Raw genomic sequence first — 21,026 nt, 5'->3', positions numbered from 1 at the left:
AAATTGACAGATCACACGCATCCCCGGGAGAAGGGCCTTTGCGGGCAGAGATTTGGGCTATTTGCCCAACTCTTGCCCAACGAATGTCCTTCAAACTCTTATGCCTGGTAAAAGCAGGAGTAAGGCCTGCTTTTTGACCAGCGTAAGAGTTTTTATTGATTAAATTTATTTTTTCTCTTTATATTAAAAACCTGGTCAATGAAATTGTTTATTTTTAGCACTATTAAAACATTTTTCTCTAAAAATTTAATTTAATGCAATTTCTATTAATTTTAAAAAGTGATGTTTTTTTTTATTTATGTTTGTGTTTTATTTGATTTTAGTAGTATTCTCATTGATAGTAATGGGAGCTCGGATTTCTATGAATGAGAATACTACATTGTGATTGGTGGTCCACGCCCACGTGATCACAGGATGCAAATACGTTCCTGGAATACATGGGTGTCTGCGCTGGGCTGCGCATCGAGGCCTCGGAGCACAAGTGTTCGTTCCTCCGAGACCACCAGATACTTTCATTTTTAAAAATTTGGTCGGAAGCATCCACCCGTGGGAAGCCTCCGACCACAATTTTTGGACCTATGTTTCTCTCTCCACAGATGCTGCCTGACCTGAGTGTTTTCAGCATTTTCTGTTTCATCAGAGTATGCAAGGTCTGGTCTGACTTGAGCGTTGTACAGCTTAATATGACATCTTCTTGTACTCACCTGGCCTAGCAAGAAAATTAAGCATTCTGTTTACTTTTCTCACAATTGCTCCAGTAATTTGACATTATGTGCTGACTCTACCATTTTGTGACTTTTTGCTAGTCTGCACCATCCATTGTGGACTTAGGAGATCCATTTTTCCTACCAATGTGTAGTACCATACACTTTATCTACTGAATTTATCTACCACTGATTTACCCAATTGCAGATTTTGCTTAGCTTCTTGGCTGTTTCATTGGTAAATCTGCCTCCCCACCCCAACTTACTATCAGCTGCAAACTTAAAACAGTTTGCATTGAGTTTCTGTATCTAAGCCATTATATTAAGAATAATAAGGGATATAGCGCCAGATATTGGGCAGTGCTAATATCAAAGCCTCAAATTAAATGTGATATGGAAGTACTTTATATAAAAACAAAGTGCAAAAAGTGCTGCAGTGTCATTTATGGTACTAGTCGTAGCATCTACTCATTGATTACCAGCTTCATCTAACAGGATTTATAATTCTACTTTGTCTATGTGTTGCCCAAATACATGTATCTTCCATTACTCTAATGCTGGAATTCAAACTATTGTTGAGTGAATCTAGTGCACATTCATCGTGACAACCTTACTATCAAGTTATACATTGTGGACACATTTTACTTTGAGGTATAAAACAAATTAGGTGATAAAGGTTGTACTTATGGATAGACATTTTCTAAAATAGAACACAAACCTGCATGGAAGATGGTTTCTCAAATCTGAATGTAAGGTCCCTTTCAACAAGCAGCAAAACAGTGTGGATAGAGTTAGGAATGGTGTCCTGTAAAGAAATATGAAATGTAGTCAATGCAATACTGTACCTCTTAGCTAATATTTACTCTACAGCTTATCACAATACTTGGGAGTATTTTATTAGAAAGCATTTTACATAAACAATCATTGCCTATCTTTTTGGAATATTAAACAGATACTCATTAGCACAAAAGATCTATTTAAATCTAAGAAAGCTTGTTTCGATAACATATTGTAAAGTTACATTAAACATAGCACAATATTCACACATAAAGCCTATACCATCCATAAACCAATCACATTTAGTTTAATACAAAGAGCCATTGCCGTTATGCAATTTTTGACTATTCAACATGCTATCAATTTCAGTTGGATCACAATAAATAAGTGAAATTAAACTCTTCTAAGTATTTACGATGTAAGGAGATTCAAAATGAACCTCTGAACAGAGTGCTCGGGTACAACATACATTGAAGTTGATAGTGACTTTTAGTTGCACTTGTAATACGAGGGTAAATGGTGCTCATATCTCAACTGGTTATTTCTTTAATTAAAAAATGTTTTTTGCTCCCAATATTTTCCTTATTTTCTGCCCTCTTGTTATTGCTGACTCATGCTGGATAAGGTTCCATCTTTCGTCATGTAGCTTTTCTTGATGTGCAAGCTAGACATTGAGGGCCGTCTGAGGGTCATCAAAGCGGAGTTTTCACCCAACAACCACCTTAGGAATTAGGTAAATATTTAACTTTCTGATGGTTGAGTGGGTAAGTATAATGAGTGAAGTGGTACTAAGCCATACGAACCAGAAAGTACTCAGCAGTTGCCATTAAAAAGTGATCAAGAGTGGGAGCACAGACTGACATTTTTCTCTCACTAGCCCAGGGACAGTGTGATCAATTGTAGTGCCCCCAGCACAGCACACAGCTGAGATTAATTAACGCAGTACAAAGCATGGACTGAACCGGAGAACTTCCTGGTCTATGAGACTCAGTACCACATCATTGAGTATACTTACCCACTGACCTATCAGGGAGCTAAAATACTTATTGCTTACAATACAAATATCTAAAATGTAGTTTCACCTCAGGAAAGTCTATACTAAATAAATATTAAATGTGTTTATTATTCTAGATATCTTCACCTTCTGAAAGATCTATGTTCATCACTCACTGAATAATAGAAATCAGAACACAGAAGGAGGCGATAGAGGTCAGGCTCTGATCTTGTGCTACCTCTTGAACTGGAACTATTCATTCTAATGCCATTACCCTGCTCTTTGCCTATTTCCTTTATATTCTTCCTTTTTAAATAAAAACTTATCCAATCCCTTTTAAATGAATGTACAGTCTCTGTCTCAATGTTCTAATAACCTTGTGTGAAAAAAAATCTTCAAACCTCCTTCTTTGTTCTTGTGATAATTCTTAGGCTATGCCCCTGCTACCGATTTGCTAACCAGTGGAAAACAATCATTCACTATTTATCCTCAAAATCTTTCACGATTTTGAAAACCAGTTAGATTCTTCCTTTGAGTTTCTTTGTTCCAACGAAAAAAGCCCCAATTTTTCAAGCAGTTGTTCATTACTATAGCCTTTCACTCCTATTTTATTTGAGTGAATCTTCATTGTAAGAAAAGACATGAGCTTGGATGATGTGGAATCGATATGGGTGGAGCTACGGAATACCAAGGGACAGAAAGTGGGAGTTGTGTACAGACCTCCAAACAGTAGTAGTGATGTTGGGGAGGGCATCAAACAGGAAATTAGGGGTGCATGCAATAAAGGTGCAGCAGTTATCATGGGTGACTTTAATATGCATATAGATTGGGCTAACCAAACTGGAAATAATACGGTGGAGGAGGATTTCCTGGTGTGCATAAGGGATGATTTTCCAGACCAATATGTCGAGGAACCAACTAGGGGGGAGGCCACCTTAGACTGGGTGTTGTGTAATGAGAGAGGATTAATTAGCAATTTCGTTGTGCGAGGCCCCTTGGGGAAGAGTGACCATAATATGGTGAAATTCTACATTAGGATGGAGAATGAAACAGTTAATTGAGACAACATGGTCCAGAACTTAAAGAAGGGTAACTTTGAAGGTATGAAGCGTGAATTGGCTAGGATAGATTGGCGAATGGTACTTAAAGGGTTGACAGTGGATGGGCAATGGCAGACATTTAGAGATCGCATGGATGAACTACAACAATTGTACATCCCTGTCTGGCGTAAAAATAAAAAAGGGAAGGTGGCTCAAACGTGGCTATCAAGGGAAATCAGGGATAGTATTAAAGCCAAGGAAGTGGCATACAAATTGGCCAGAAATAGCAGCGAACCCAGGGACTGGGAGAAATTTAGAACTCAGCAGAGGAGGACAAAGGATTTGATTAGGGCAGGGAAAATAAAGTATGAGAGGAAGCTTGCAGGGAACATTAAGGCAGACTGCAAAAGTTTCTATAAATATGTAAAGAGAAAAAGGTTAGTAAAGACAAACATAGGTCCCCTGCAGTCAGAATCAGGGGAAGTCATAACTAGGAACAAAGAAATGGCAGACCAATTGAACAAGTACTTTGGTTCGGTATTCACTAAGGAGTACACAACAACCTTCCGGATATAAAAGGGGTCAGAGGGACGAGTAAGAAGGAGGAACTGAGGGAAATCCTTATTAGTCAGGAAATTGTGTTGGGGAAATTGATGGGATTGAAGGCCAATAAATCCCCAGGGCCTGATGGTCTGCATCCCAGAGTACTTAAGAAGGTGGCCTTGGACATAGCGGATGCATTGACAGTCATTTTCCAACATTCCATAGACTGGATCAGTTCCTATGGAGTTGAGGGTAGCCAATGTAACCCTACTTTTTAAAAAAGGAGGGAAAGAGAAAACAGGGAATTATAGACCGGTCAGCCTGACATCAGTAGTGAGTAAAATGATGGAATCAATTATTAAGGATGTCATAGGAGCGCATTTGGAAAGAGGTGACATGATAAGTCCAAGTCAGCATGGATTTGTGAAAGGGAAATCATGCTGGACAAATCTTCTGGAATTTTTTGAGGATGTTTCCAGTAGAGTGGACAAGGGGGAACCAGTTGATGTGGTGTATTTGGACTTTCAGAAGGCTTTCAACAAGGTCCCACACAAGAGATTAATGTGCAAAGTTAAAGCACATGGGATTGGGAGTAGTGTGCTGTGGCAGACAGGAAGCAAAGAGTAGGAGTAAATGGGTACTTTTCAGAATGGCAGGCAGTGACGCAAGGTTCTGTGCTGGGGCCCCAGCTGTTTATATTGTACATTAATGATTTGGACGAGGGGATTAAATATAGTATCTCCAAATTTGCAGATGACACTAAGTTGGGTGGCAGTGTGAGCTGCGAGGAGGATGCTATGAGGCTGCAGAGTGACTTGGATAGGTTAGGTGAGTGGGCAACTGTATGGCAGATGAAGTATAATGTGGATAAATGTGAGGTTATCCACTTTGGTGGTAAAAACAGAGAGACAGACTATTATCTGAATGGTGACAGATTAGGAAAAGGGGAGGTGCAACGAGACCGGGTGTCATGGGACATCAGTCATTGAAGGTTGGCATGCAGGTACAGCAGGCGGTTAAGAAAGCAAATGGCATGTTGGCCTTCACAGCGAGGGGATTTGAGTACAGGGGCAGGGAGGTGTTACTACAGTTGTACAGGGCCTTGGTGGGGCCACACCTGGAGTATTGTGTACAGTTTTGGTCTCCTAACTTGAGGAAGGACATTCTTGCTATTGAGGGAGTGCAGCGAAGGTTCACCAGACTGATTCCCGGGATGGCGGGACTGACTTATCAAGAAAGACTGGATCAACTGGGCTTGTATTCACTGGAGTTCAGAAGAATGAGAGGGGATCTCATAGAAACGTTTAAAATTCTGACGGGTTTAGACAGGTTAGATGCAGGAAGAATGTTCCCAATGTTGGGGAAGTCCAGAACCAGGGGACACAGTCTAAGGATAAGGGGTAAGCCATTTAGGACCGAGATGAGGAAAAACTTCTTCACCCAGAGAGTGGTGAACCTGTGGAATTCTCTACCACAGAATTTTGTTGAGGCCAATTCACTAAATATATTCAAAAAGGAGTTATATTAGTCCTTACTATTAGGGGGATCAAGGGGTATGGCGAGAAAGCAGGAATGGGGTACTGAAGTTGCATGTTCAGCCATGAGCTCATTGAATGGCGGTGCAGGTTCGAAGGGCCGAATGGCCTACTCCTGCACCTATTTTCTATGTTTCTATGTTTCTGTGCACTCTTTCACTGATACTCTCGCTAATATCGTTCCTATAATTAGAATGATACCGGGGCAAAACGGGCTAAATTATGAGGACAGGTTGCATAGACCGCACATGTATTCCCTTCAGTATAGAAGATTAAGGGATAATCTAATTGAGGTGCTTAAAATGATTAAAGAATTTGATAGGGCAGATGGAGAGAAACTATTTCCTCTGGGAGAAAAATCCAGAACAAGGGGATACAACCTTAAAATTACAGCTGGGCCATTCAGGAAGCACTTCATTACACAAAGAGTAGTGGAATTCTGACATCCATTCCGCCCCCTCCTCCCACCACCAAAGCTGCTGAGGCTAGGTCAATTGAAAATTTTAAATCTGAGATTGATGGATTTCTGTTAAACAAGGGTATTAAGGCTTATGGAACCAAAACGAGTAAATGGAGTTAAGATGCAGATCAGCCATGTTCTAATTGAATGGTGGAACATGCTCAAGGGATAAATGGCCTATATTCCTTTATATTCTATGGGCTCAAGTTTCAGCCCGAGATGCTCCAATTTTTTTGGAGCAACTAGTTTAGAATGGAGCATCTTACAAATTGCAATTCTTGGCATTTAGTTTGCTCCAGTTCTAGTGAGTTAGAATAGTTTCATTTTAGAACAGATTTTTTTTCCAAAAGGGGGCGTGTCCAGCCATTTACGCCTGTTTTGCAAGGTTAGGCAGTGAAAACGTACTCCCAACTAACTTAGAATGGAGTAAGTGTAGATTTTTGTACGCTCAGAAAAACCTTGTAAATCAGGCGTAGGGAACAAAAGATAAGGGGGGTGGGGAGATGGGAGGGAAGTTTACAAACATTAAACACTTCACTTTTACAAATGAAGAACCATCATCAATAATAAATGATATATAAATCAATAAATCAATCAAAAATATTTAAAAAAAATAAAAAAAATAAAAAAATCAATAAATAAAAAAATATTTATATTCACTTACTGCAGCACCGGGAGCCCTCCAACAGCATGCTGGGATGCCCCCCCCCCCCACCCCTCCACCAGTATCTCTCTGTCCATCAGTGTCTCTGTGTTTCTGACAGCAAGGGGTGGGGGGAGGCGAGAGGGAGGGATGGAGAGGAGGGGGGAGGAGGGGGGAGGGATGGAGAGGAGGGGGGAGGGATGGAGAGGAGGGGGGAGGGATGGAGAGGAGGGGGGAGGGATGGTGAGGAGGGGGGAGGGATGGAGAGGAGGGGAGAGGGATGGAGAGGAGGGGGGAGGGATGGAGAGGAGGGGGGAGGGATGGAGAGGAGGGGGGAGGGATGGAGAGGAGGGGGAAGGGATGGAGAGGAGGGGGGAGGGATGGAGAAGAGGGGGTAGGGATGGAGAAGAGGGGGGAAGGATGGAGAAGAGGGGGAGGGATGGAGAAGAGGGTGGAGGGATGGAGAAGAGGGTGGAGGGATGGAGAAGAGGGGGGAGGGAGGAAAGAGGAGGAGAGGAGGGAGGGAGGGAGGAGGAGAGAGGAGGGGGAGAGAGAGAAAGGAGGGAGAGAGGAGTGAGGGAGGGAGGGAGGGAGGGTAGAGAGGGGAGAGAGGGAGGGTAGAGAGGGGAGAGAGGGAGGGGAGAGAGAGGAGTGAGGGAGGGAGGGAAGAGAGAGGAGGGAGGGAGAGAGAGAAGAGAGAGGAGGGAGGGAGAGAGAGAGAGAGGGGGAGAGAGGAGCGAGGGAGAGGAGGGGGGAGGGAGGAGAGACTGAACGTGCCGGGTCAGACCGCCTCCGCCGACGACACTTTGGGCGGGCCCCCGCCGATGACAGGGGAGGGGGGGGGAAAGAGAGGGGGGGGGGAAAGAGAGGGGGGGGGAAAGAGAGTGGGGGGGGGAAGAGAGGGGGGGAAGAGAAAGGGGGGGAGAAGAGATTGGGGGGGAGAAGAGATTGGGGGGGGGAGAAGAGATTGGGGGGGAGGAGAGATTGGGGGGGGGAGGAGAGATTGGGGGGGGGAGGAGAGATTGGGGGGGGAGGAGAGATTGGGGGGGGAGGAGAGAAGTCGGGGGTAGGAGAGAAGGGGGGGGGAGAGAGAAGGGGGGGAGAGAGAAGGGGGGAGGGAGAGAGAAAAGGGGGGGGAAGAGAGAAGGTGGGGAGGGAGAGAGAAGGGTGGGGGGAGGGAGAGCGAGGGGGGGGGGGGGAGAAGGAGGCTGAACGGGCCGGGCCGCCACCGACACTTCGGGCGGGGCCCGCCCCCAGAAAGATGCCGGGCGGGCCCCGCCGACGACGGGGAGGGAGGGAAAGGGGGGGGAAGAGGGGTGTGGAGAGAAGATGGGAGTGGAGAGCTGAATGGGAGGGAGGGAGGGAACTGAACGGAGGGAGGTCCAGTCCGATCTTCGCCCTGTGAGCCCATTCGGCCAGGGCTAGGGTCAGGCCCCTCCCACGGGGGCCTGGAGCTACTGCACATGCGCGCTATGTGCAGAGGTCCCGGCACTGTTTCAGCGCTGGGACCTGGCTCCGCCCCCGACCCCTTGTGCTGCGCCATGCCGAGCACGAAGATGTCCCGAGGAGACTGGAGAATCACAAGGTAAGTTTTCGGCGCCCTTTTTCTTCCAGAATGTCGGCGCACCTTATCGAGATGCGCCATTTTTCGAGAGGTCGGAAACTTGGGCCCTATGTTTCTATGTTCCTATAATGGGGAACCCAGAACTCCACACAACCATAATGCTGTATTTTACTGAATAAATGCTAATAAAACAAATGTTAATATATCCTACGATCAGTGTTGTTATTACAGCCAAATTAGGCCTCTATAGCAACTTTCTTTTACTGTACTGAAAATAAAAGTGGTAGAACATGTAGTGGTAACAAAGTCAGGTAAACTAAAAACAGCAGGGGTATAAGTTTACTGTTCTTGTACATTTTCAATATTTAATCTTAATTTCAACCTCACTGCAGAACTCCATTCTTTTCATTGTTTAAAGTCTGTTTAGAATGAATTGGTCATGTGCCAATGATGCAAGATTCCCGTTTGCAATCAAGAGACACTTGGTTGTAATCAAGAACCTCCCTGAATCAAAATATTTTCTGCTTTTGTAAAGTCATATTGAACTATTTAAATGGTAGTTCTGGTGTTACCTATACAGACTAAATTCAGTTTTACAGCATTTCCATTAGCTATATAAAGGAACATACTATGTCTCTGTTCTGCCAATAGAAGCAAATAAATTGAATCACTGATGTTAATGCTGTTAATTCTTTTAGTTAATGCTGAAAGCTAGTCCAAAAATGAGTGACATTTTACATAATTCTGTATTAATTCTCTTGGAATTCTTAAAAGTACATCAAGAAAAGTATGTTATCTAAAAGACCATCAACAATTGAATCACTGATGTGACTTGAGATAGCCAAACTGTCAAACAGATGAAATATAATCCCATTTGAGAAAGAATTCCTAAATCACTTCACAGAAATGCAGCTAATGCCTAAATTATACAAATGTTTGAAGATCACCTCTCCAGTCTGATCAAATCTGATCTCAGCCTCAAGGTATACAGCTGTGGGGGAAAAGTCACTTAACAGTACTTGCACTGAGGGTTTCTCTTCAATCCTGCCTCAAAGACATATAACCAAGGTCAATAAATTATAAAAGGTGACATTTCTAGATAAAATCTGAAGGTGTGACAACCACTGGAATGACTCGAGTGTCTTTTGACATAACTAAAATTGCCAATCTTCCTCATCATTTAAGGTAAGATGGGTAAACAAAAGAAGCAGGCGATAACACTGACCAGATAAACCTAATGATGTCTGTGGCTATAATAGTATGAAAGAGTTGATCCCCAACACATCTTTGTAACTAAATCTCAAGGCGAACAGATAGTATGTAATCTGATTGTATACAGAGCTTAATTATTTTTCATTGTTGATCACATAATGGTAAAAGGAAAGCTTAATGATATTTTTACTGTGAGAACATTTTTAGGATTAATGAAATGCTTATTCAGAACCAAGTTCCTATGGGCTCAATTTTCCCCAAAGCTTTTTTTGGCATATTTGAAGAGTTACGCCCATTTTTTTTAAGAGCCCAAGAACGGCAAAAAAAAGTTCTAAGTTTCCCCATTGGATTTCTTCATTTTGGCGTGACCTAATTTGTCCTTTAGTTTTGGGAGTGGAGCCTTGATCTGCGCCAAAAAGATCAGGTTGCCACGGTAACCAGGGACAAAATGCCAGCTGAGGCTGCAAAGTGAAATATACAGCCAGCTCCCAACACATTAAAACATATTACATCAACTTAAAAACATATTAAAATATATTGCAGCAATCTACCTCCAATTATTAAAGTTGGTCCCGCTCCCCACCCCTAGCCGAAGGGCTTGCCGGTCTGCTTGCCTAGCCCGCCCCGAGCCCTGCTTACCGGTGCCAGTTCAGCTTCCCCCCCCTCCGAGTCCTTTGCTGTTCCCGCACTCTTCCCCCGCCACCCCCCAGCGCCTTGCCAGTCCTGCGCCCCGCAGCCCCCCCTCAACCCCGAGTGCCTTGCAGGTCCCAGTTCCCCACCCCTAGCCCTGGCCAAAGGGCTTGACGGTCCGCTCCCCCACCCGACCCTAGCCCCGAGTGCCTTGCCGGTCCACCGCCCCGCTCCTAGCCCAGGCCGAATGGCCTCCTCCCTCCTGGTCCCAGCACCTAACTACACCCGAAAGGCTTCCCCTCACCCCACCCCCCCCCCAACCTCTCTCTCCCCCTCTAACTTATCTTTCCTGCTGCTGCTGTCCAGGCATCTGCTGCACTTAGCTACGCCGATTTCCTTACCTGCGCCAATTTCTTTAACTCTGCACAAGGTTTTTCTGCAGAGGCCACATAAACTGGCCTAAGCAGAACTGGAGTAACTCTCAGCTGACCAAACTTGCCTAAATGGCAAGAATTGGCACGGGTGGCAGGTTATGCCCCCTTTGGCTGAGAAAAAAAAAATTACCTAAAAAAATCGTAACTGAGTTACACTGGTGCAAATTGATTAGGGAAACTGTAGTTTTTAAACTGAGGCCAAAAAAAGCAGCCTGCTCCAAAAAAAAAGAGCGAAAATCACTCGGGAAAATTGAGCCCTATACTTTGATGACAAGCTACACAATAGTATTTTTCTTTAAGTTACAGAACAGAATATAACTTCTCAGACCAAAAGTGTGGAATCTCCACTCTATTCTAGGATCATCACACCTCCAGCATACCTAAACTATCAAGTTACTGAAAATATGACACTGTTCACGTTCTTGGGGGCTAGACACATATTGGAAGCTCCCAATTATGTCTAAAACACACTAGTTAATATCTTCTGAACCCATTTAAAAAGTAACATATCTGCTCAATTTCTAACAGAGTAAACAATAATTGTAATTTTGTCACTTCATCTAACCTTCAGAACATTTGAATTGTAACAATATTTTAAGCACAAAGAAAATACCTATCAGGCAATGTTGCTACAGCAGTTTCTATCAGGAACACATTACCTGAAATGCAATTATTACACCGCTTAAGTACATTTTCTACTATTAACTAATTAGCATACACAAATATGATGCTAGATGTATGATACCATGCATGATAACTTGACAATAACTACGTGACCCTCCACAACTACTGCATTAAATCGCTAGGATTCAACCACATTATAGCAGGAAATGCTGGAAATCTCAGCGGGTCAGGCAGCATCTTCAAGATAGGTGGCCCTGCCATCCATCTTAGAGGTATGAAAAATCAGGCCAAAGACTGGATGCTGCTACTTCCACCCCACTACTAACCTCTTGTAACCTCCTGGTATTACCATTTCAATTTGGCCCAACCTCCCCTTTCTCTCTCTAATCTCTCCTGTCGTCCACCCTATCACAGACCTTCCCTTTTGTTCTTTCTTCCCTTCCCCCTTTCAGTGCTGGTTAAGAATCTGTTCTTTCTGAACACTCTCCAGTTCTGACAATGGATCATCGACCCGAAACGTTAACTCTGCTTCCTCTCCACAGATGCTGCCTGACCTGCTGAGATTTCCAGCATTTTCTGTTTTTATTTCAGATTCCAGCATCTGCAGTATTTTGCTTTTGTAGTAACACCAAGTTTCCATTTGCTCCTGATTTTTAGGAGCAACTGGTGTAGAACGGAGTATCTTAGAAATCGGAATTCTCGTCATTTAGTTTGCTCCAGTTCTAGTCAGTTAGAACAGTTTCACTTTGGAACAGAATTTTTTTTTCAAAAGGGGGCGTGTCCGGCCACTTACACCTGTTTTCAAAGTTTCATCAGTGAAAACTTACTCCAAACTAACTTAGAATGGAGTAAGTGAAGATTTTTGTACGCTCGAAAAAACCTTGTCTACACTTTAGAAAATCAGGCGTAGGTTACAAATCAGGCGTAGGGAATGGTGGGGGGGGGGGGTTTAAAGGGAAGTTTACAAACATTAAACACTTCAGTTTTACAAATAAAGAGCCATCATCAATAATAAATGATAAATACATCAATAAATCAACCAATAAATCAATCAAAAAAAATTAATAGGAAATTTTTTTTTTTTTAAATCAATAAATAAAACATTTTCTACTTACCAACTGCAGCACCGGGAGCCCTCCAACAGCGTGCTGGGATGCCCCCCCCAGTGTGTCTCTATCTCTCTCTGAGTGTCTCTCATTCTCTGTCTGTCAGTGTCTGTTTTATTTCTGACAGCGAGGGGAGGGGGAGGAGGGGGGTAGAGGGAGAGAGCGGGGGGAGCAGAGGGAGGGAAGGGGGAGAAGGGGGAGGGATGGGGAGAAGGGGGAGGGATGGGGGAGAAGGGGGAGGGATGGGGGAGAAGGGGGAGGGGGGGAGAAGGAGAAGGTAGAGGGGGGGGAGAAGGGGGAGGGGGGAGAAGGGGATAAAGGAGAATGGAGGGGGAAAGGAGATGGAGGGGGGAAAGGAGATGGAGGGGGGAAAGGAGATGGAGGGGGGAAAGGAGATGGAGGGGGAAGGAGATGGGGGGGAAAGGAGATGGGGGGAAGGGGATGGGGAGGAAAGGAGATGGGGGGGAAGGGAGATGGGGGGGAAAGGAGATGGGGGGAAAGGGAGATGGGGGGAAAGGGAGATGGGGGGAAAGGGAGATGGGGGGAAAAGGGAGATGCGGGGGGAAAGGGAGATGCGGGGGGAAAGGGAGATGCGGGGGGAAAGGGAGATGCGGGGGGGAAAGGGAGATGGGGGGGAAAGGGAGATGGGGGGGAAAGGGAGATGGGGGGGGAAAGGGAGATGGGGGGGGAAAGGGAGATGGGGGGGAAAGGGAGATGGGGGGGAAAGGGAGATGGGGGGGAAAGGGAGATGGGGGGAAAGGGAGATATGGGGGGAAAGGAGATGGGGGGGAAAGGAGATGGGGGGGAAAGGAGATGGGGGGGAAAGGAGATGGGGGGGAAAGGAGATGGGGGGGAAAGGAGATGGGGGGGGAAAGGAGATGGGGGGGAAGGAGATAGGGGGGGGAAGGAGATGGGGGGGAAGGAGATGGGGGGGAAGGAGATGGGGGGGGAAAGGAGATGGGGGGGGGAAGGAGATTGGGGGGGGAAGGAGATGGGGGGGGGAAGGAGATGGGGGGGGGGAGAAGAATGGGGGGGGGGGAAAGGAGAATGGGGAGGGAGGCTGAACAGGCCGGGCCCGAGACGTCGGGCAGGGCCCGTCCCCAGCACCAGATTTACAGGTAGGTGGCGTTGGGTCGGGTCGGGGGGGTGGTGGGAGGGAGGTTGGTTCGGTTCGGGTCGGGGGGAGGGAGGGAGAGGGAGGTCAGGTCGGGGGGAGGGAGGTCAGGTCAGATCCAGTCCGGGGGGGAGGGGGGAAGCGGGAGTCGGGTCGGATCGCGTCCAGGGGCTGGTGGCGGTGGGGGGGAGCGGGAGTCGGTCCAGTCCGGGGGCAGGTGGGGGGGGAGCGGGAGTCGGGTCGGGTCCGGTCTGGAGGCGGGGGCGGGAAGTGGGAGTCGAGTCGGGTCGGGAGGAAGCAGGAGCTGGCCATGGGAGGAGCCTTATTCACGCAGCCCCAGTGAGGTCATTCGGCCAGGGCTAGGGGCTGCGTGCTTCGGGCCCCTCCCACACAGTTTCGGGCGCCTGGAGCTACTGTACTTGCGCGCCGCCCACTAACCTCATCCAGTCCTACAACTTTTCCCTCTTTTCCCCCCCCTCCCCCTCCCGCCCACTCCGTTCTGCTAAGTCTACCACATTGTGCAACCCTCCCTGCTTTCAGCCGACCAGTGCTTTGCTTTCAGCCATCTAGGCCCCACGTTCTGGCATTCCCTCCCTAAGCAAGAGATCCACTATGTCCTGTATTAGCACACATTTCCGGTAGCATTTTGTTTTGTCACGATTTCTGCCATGCTTCTTTGTCACAATTATTTATCATCATCATAGGCAGTCCCTTGAAATCAAGGAAGACTTGCTTCCACTCTAAAAGTAAGTTCTCAGGTGACTATGTACAGTCCAATACGGGAATTACAATCTCTGTCACAGGTGGGACAGACTGTGGTTGAAGGAAAGGGTGGGTGGGGAGCCTGCTTTTCCGTACAGTCCTTCCACTGTCTGCGTTTGTTTTCTGCATGCTCTTGGTGACGAGACTTGAGGTGCTCAGTGCCTTCCTGGATGCTCTTCCTTCACTTAGGACGGTCTTGGGCCAGGTGCCGGTGGGGATGTTGCACTTTTATCAAGGAGGCTTTGAGGATGTCCTTGAAACATTTCCTCTGCCCACCTGGGGCTCGCTTGCCGTGTAGGAGTTACGAGTCGAGTGCTTGCTTTGGGAGTCTCATGTCGGCCATGCGGACGATGTGGCCCACCCAACGGAGCTAGTCGAGTGTGGTCAGTGCTTCGATGCTGGGGATGTTGGCCTGATCGAGAACACTGATGTTGGTGGGTCTATCCTCCCAGTGGACAAAGATCCTTCACCAACCTGAGCCCACCTCACAGCATTGCCCCCCGGTCATCAAAATCCACGGCGTGACCTTGGATAACGTGGACCATTTTTAATACCTCGGGAGCTTACCATCAGCAAGGGCAGACATCGATGATGAGGTCCAACACCACCTCCAGTGTGCCAGCGCAACCTTCAGCCGCCTGAGGAAGAGAGTGTTTGAGGACCTCAAATCTGGCACCAAGCTTATGGTCGACAGGACATTGGTGATCCCTCCTATATGGCTCAGGGATGTGGACTATATACAGTAGACAACTCAAAGCTGGAGAAGTACCACCTGCGCTGCCTCCGCAAGATCCTGCAAATCCACTAGGAGGATAGACAATTATTTATATCAAACCACTGCTAACAACTTCAATATTGCTATTTACTTTAATGGTGCCGATTCAGTTCTTGAGCTGTGACACCAATCTTTGTATCTACTCAATGGCTGGAGTGTCATTGCGTGATGTGTTGTCCCAGCAGTGTCACGGGTAAAAATACCCAACTCCAGAAGGAGCTCTATCCAGTCACGTTTTCTCAGCCTTACCTCACTCCTTCCCCATTTTCTTTATTCTCTGGTATTGCTGTCAAGGTCTTCATTACCCTGCTGTTTTTTTGAGGCCCCAGTTTCTGCAAGGTGTATTCCTTGGATCACTTTTTTTAGACCCTTTTTTTTTTCTTTTTCTATTTTTCAAGGCCCATTTCACTTTCTATTTCTTCTCACCCCCCCCCCCCCCCCACCTCCCAAATCCTTGCAAACGTATCCTCCCTCAAAAATTCACATTGCTTCACCCATCATAACCAATAATTTTAGTCCAGGATGAAGATGAAAAAGTGCTTTAACTTTGTTCTTGCTGTCAATTATGTCATTTAAACTCTTTGATGAGATTATATTTAATCACATAGCCCATCGTACTTATGTCTTTTTCGCTCTAAGGTTAAATAATCCTGTCCCCTGCTGAGTGGTCTCTTATTGTAGTCTGGAAAAGTTATGATGGCATTCTGACAGAATAGCTTTACTTAGCATAGAATTATATAAAATAGAGCATTGCCAGAAAAAAATCCCTCAAAGAAAGGAAAATAGAGTTTCAAAATCTATTTAGATTTATTCCTGTAACAAGACAGATGGTTTGAATAAAAAGAATCTGCGCCAGTGTTTTGGGTGAACCCCAGCTGCAGTTGATTAACATAATCCTTGTTGCATGGTACTTGGAAAATTGGCAATAGATGTGACTGAAAAATAAATTATAAGGAAGTTCAAAAGCCTCGTCATCAGTGATGTACCACTTTCTGGTCATTTAAAAATACTTTGAGCTTATCATCACTATTTTAAACTTTAACCTTTCAAATAAGTCGGAATTCAATTTGGTTATCAAAACAAATGTTATGACCAGCATTTAAAAGAATCAAAATTTAAGTGCTCTGAGTAATGTTTATTCTGATTTTTGTTTTTTGAAAATAGGTTTGTAATAGATTTGGTTAAATATAGGTATTCTGGAATGATAGATTTGGCTTAACATAGGTATCTTGAAATTTTGCTCTATTACCTTGTGATGGGATAATTAAAAAAAAATGGAGGAATGATAATGAGTTCAAGAGACAATTAGATGCGTCTCAGAAAAGACAAAGGTAGGTAAGTGGGGTTCCGATTTATGAAAGGCTGGGTTTGTTGCAGCTCATTGTCAAAAGCCTGACCTGCACACATTTCATCAGTCACTTTAGGCCTATAATTTGCAGTCAGCGGCAATGCAAGAGTGATTGCCGCTAACCTCGAAGAAAGCTGCCCACCGAGGTTTTTCGTCGTTTAATTGATTGCGGTGCTGTCAATTGGGGATTCCGAGTGTGTTGCAGCAGTGACGTCATCAAGCAGCCAATCACATTGAAGAATTCTCAGACAGCAAACGAGGAAATAAAAAGCAGCTTTATCCTCAGTTTTTAAAAATGTTAGGGAGCAAAATAAAGATTCAGACATATACATGGAGTTAAGATAGAAGCTGAAATATCATAAACAAACTTTTAAAAATGTTTTTAATTTTTAAAAATCTAAATTATAATTTTTATTATAATGGAGAAATTTGACATTCCACAAATATAAAAATTAGTTTTTTTGCGGCCAAAACGTTTGTTCAGCAATCAATACGCCGTCATTACCCACCACAAAATCAGGGCCTTAATCTTTTCTTTCCAGAAACACATCGAATTGCCTTTTAAGCTAATTTATACTGTCTGCTTCAACAGCCTATCCAGGTAACTCATTTGCCATCTATCATCTTTTGTGAAAAGACATTACATCCAACTTCTCTTTTTACATAGAAAATAGAAACATAGAAACATCCTAACTTCCTCAATTTTAACTTGTGTTTAATATTTGCCAAAAAATAAAGTGATGGAAGGAGTCATCAATAGTGCCATCAATAACCTGCTCACCAATGCTCAATTCAAGTTCCGCCATAACCGAACAACTTTTGTTTATATAGCACCCCCCCCCCCCCCCCATAGTAAAACATCCCAAGGCGCTTCACAGCAGTGATACAAGACAAAACAGATAAATTTGACACCGAGCCACAGAAGAAGAAATTATGGCAGATGACCAAAAGCTTGGTTAAAGAGGTAGGTTTTAAGGAGCGTCTTAAAGGAGGAAAGAGAGGTAGAGGCGGAGAGGTTTAGGGAGGGAGTTCCAGAGCCTAGGGCCCAAGCAGCTGAAGGCACGGCCACCGATGGTTGAGCAGTTATGATCATGGATGCTCAAGAGGATACTCAGTTCCAAACTTCATTGCAGCCTTTATCCAGACATGGAACCAAAAGCTGAATGTCAGAGATGAGAGTACCTTCATTCAACATCAAGGCAGTATTCAACGGAATATAGCACCAAAAAGTCCTAGCTAAATTCAAGTCAATGGAGATCAAAGGGAAAACCCTCCAGTGGTTGACACAAAGAAAGATGATTGCAATTGTCAGAAGCCAGGCATCAGAGCCCCAGAATATCACTGCAGGAGTTCCTCAGGGAAGCACCCTCGGCTTAACTAACTTCAGCTGCTTCATCAATAAACTTTCCTCCATAAGATCAGGAGTGGGGCTGTTTGCTGACGATTCCAAAGTAGATCTGCTTACAACAACTCTATAATGAAGGAGCCAATGCCAGCCTACAGCAGGGGCATGGATAATACCCATGCATGGGCGGACAAGTGGCAGATTACATTTGCGCCAGGTCATGGCCATCTCAAACAGAAAGCCCAGGCATCTCCCCATGACTTTTAATGGCACTAGCATTACCGAGTCTCCCACTATAAACATCTTGGGAGTCACTACTGATCAGAGGCTAAACTGGAATTGCCAAAATAGCAGGGAAGACACTGCGTACTCTTTGAAAAGTGGTTCACCTCCTAATCCCTCAAAGCCTCTCTACCATCTGCAAGGCAGAAGTCAGGAGTGTAATGTAGTACTCACCACTCGCTTGGATGGGTGCAGCCACAGCACTCAAGAAGCTCTAGGACAGAGCTATCTGCTTGATCAATGCCCCTGCCACTGTGGCTGCAATAAGTACGATCTATATGACCGATTGCAGCAACTCACCAAGCTTACTTTAACACGTACACCTTGTCCCTGTGCTCATGACAAGGATAAGAACAGCAACTCACACACCCTCCTGATTTAGATATATAATCATCATTCCTTAATAGACACTGAGTCAACATCCTGGAATACACTACCCAACACCATTATGGGCGTACCATCATCATCATGTTTTGGTTCAAGAAGGTCTGTCACCATTTTCTCAGGATGGGCCTAAGGATGGCAATAGAGCGAGATGGGTTGGTGGGTGGCAAGTTCCCCCTAAGCTGCACGGCTGCGCACCCGCGCAGTTACTTTGAGTCTGCTGCGCACCAAGCGTTGCATGTCGCGCAGTCCCGCTGGAACAGGCTCTAAGCCTCCAGCGTGCAGGCGCTCTTTTCAATTGTGTCCCACAGGCTCGTTCTTTAGGTCCACAGGCCTGGGCTGCAGGAAGGGAGGGGGAGTTAGGAATGGAGAGAGGGGAGATAAGATTAGGGAGGGACGCGAAGGAGGAGGAGGGAGGTGGAAAGAGGGAGAGAAGAGAGGGAAGGAGAAGGGAGCGGGAAGAGAGGGGGAGAAGGAGGGGAGGAAGGGGGGGGAGGAAGGGGGGGGAGAAGAGGAGGGGAGGGAGGGGGGAGAGGGAGGAGGAGAGAGAGGGGGGGAGAGGGGGAGGGGGGAGAGGGAGAGGGGGAGGGAGAGGGAGAGTGGGGAGGGAGGCAGAGGGAAGAGAGGAAGGAGGGAGGGAGAGAGGGAGAAAAGAGAGGGAGGGGCAGAGAGATGAGAAGGGGGAGTAGAGAGAGTGTGAGGGGCAGAGAGAGGGAGGAGGAGAGAGAGAGGGAGGAGAAGTGATAGGAATCCTACCAGTTATTCCTATGAAAGTTTTTTGTAAAACATTTTTAGATGCAATAATAGTTTTTGCAAGCGCCCCTGTGACCTTTTACTGATTAAATAAAGCCACTAATCAGGTTTAAAAAGCAAAAAAGAGCAACTAATGTCATATTTGAGAGTTTGCCTGATTGTCTCATGACTTAAGATGGTGGGGTGGCAAATGGCATTACTGCAGATATGCTTTCCTGTGGTTGTAGTTGTTGTAAAAGTGGATGTTGTTGTGAAAGAGGTGGTTGTTGTTGTTGTCAAAGTAGTTGTTGTAAAATTTGCCCACTGACAAAAAGGTCGCGCTCAAAGGAGTTCGTGGCCCGCTCAGTACAAAAAAAAATTAGAGGGAACATTGGAGGGTGGGGAAGCCGGAGGTCAAGGGTGGGCTTTTCAAGGAGGCTGAATTGACAGCAGTATAGAAATTGTGACTCAGTAAATTAAGCAGTTGAAAAGTAATTGAGCTGGTGTTTCTAATTGAAGGCAGGCATGTGGTGGGCCTAATGGAAGAGTGAAGTCCCCAACAGGAGAGATTGAAATGAAAAAAAAACTACCATTTATTGAGTGCTTTTCACATCCTAAAGATGTCACAAAGCATTTCACAAACAATAGATTTTTTTTGAAGTTGAGTTTTTTGGAAGTAAATGTGGTAGCCAATTTGCACACAGCGCCATCCCACAAACAGCAAATGAAATATATGACCAATTAATCTGTTGAAATGTTGGACACCAGGAAAACTTCCTGTTTTTCTTTGAATAGTGATGAGATTTTTAAGATCAATTTGCACAGACGGGTCTTCCATTTAACTTCTCATTTGAAAGATAGCAACTCTGAAAATGCCACAGTACTGTACAGAATGTCAGCCTAGATTACATGCTTGTGCCCTGCCGGAGTGCTTGAACCCCTAACCTTTTTTTAAAGGGATGTGGGAGTCGCTAGCAAGACCAGCATTTATTGCCCATCTCTAATTTCCCTGGAGAAGATGGTTCTTGAACCGCTGCAGTCCATGTGGTGAAGGTACTCACACAGTGCTGTTAGGGACAGAATTCCAGGATTTTGACCCAACGACGATAAAGGAACAGCGATATACTTCCAAGTCAGGATGGCGTGTGACTTGGAGGGGAACGTAGAGGTAGTGGTGTTCCCATTCGCCTGCTGCCTTTGCCCTTCTAGGTGGTAGAGGTCGCGGGTTTGGGAGGTGCTACTGAAGAAGCCTTGGCGAGTTGCTGCAGAGCATCTTGTCGATGGTACACACTGCAGCCACGGTACATCACTGGTGGAGGGAGAGAATGTTTAAGGTGGTGGATGGGGTGCAAATCAAGCGGGCTGCTTTGTCCTGGATGGTGTTGAGCTTCTTGAGTGTTGTTGGAGCTGCACTCATTCAGGCAAGTGGAGAGTATTCCATTACACTCCTGACTTGTGCCTTGTAGATGGTGTAAAGGCTTTGGGGAGACACTCGCCGCAGAATATCCAGCCTCTGACCTGCTCTTGTTGCCACAGTATTTTTGTGGCTGGTCCAGTTAAGTTTCTGGTCAATAGTGACCCCCAGGATGTTGATTGTGGGGGGTTCGGCTATGGTAATGCCACTGAATGTCAAGAGTCCTGGTAGACTCTCGCTTGTTGGAGATAGTCACTGCCTGGCACTTGTATGGCTCGAATGTTACTTGCTACTTATCAGCCCAAGCCTGAATGTTGTCCAGGTCTTGTTGCCTGCGGGCATGGACTGCTCCATTATCTGAGCAGTTGCGAATGGCACTGTACACTGTGCAGTCATCAGCGAACACTTCTGACCTTATAATGGAGGGAAGGTCATTGATGATGTATCTGAAGATGGTTGGGCCTAGGACACTGCCCTCAGGATCTCCTGCAGCGATGACCATCATCCATCATAACCATCTTCCTTTGTGTTAGGTATGACTCCAGACAGTGGAGAGTTTTTCCCCCGATTCCCACTGACTTCAGTTTTATTAGGGCTCCTTGAT

At 45.6% G+C, this 21,026-nt stretch overlaps 1 protein-coding gene across 8 annotated transcripts in view; it reads right to left on the bottom strand.

Moving 5' to 3' along the window:
* plekhg4 (pleckstrin homology domain containing, family G (with RhoGef domain) member 4) overlaps positions 1-21,026 on the bottom strand; it is a 447,922-nt gene that overhangs the window by 171,387 nt on the left and 255,509 nt on the right. For all 8 annotated transcript variants that reach the window (XM_070897923.1, XM_070897924.1, XM_070897919.1 and 5 more), the window contains one exon: positions 1,423-1,509. In XM_070897923.1, the coding sequence (XP_070754024.1) occupies positions 1,423-1,509 (87 nt within the window). The remainder of the gene's footprint in view (positions 1-1,422; positions 1,510-21,026) is intronic.

The sequence above is a fragment of the Pristiophorus japonicus genome, chromosome 13, assembly GCF_044704955.1.
Source record: "Pristiophorus japonicus isolate sPriJap1 chromosome 13, sPriJap1.hap1, whole genome shotgun sequence".
Classification (NCBI taxonomy): Eukaryota; Metazoa; Chordata; class Chondrichthyes; family Pristiophoridae; genus Pristiophorus; species Pristiophorus japonicus.
This window is presented reverse-complemented; position numbering and strand designations above follow the sequence as displayed.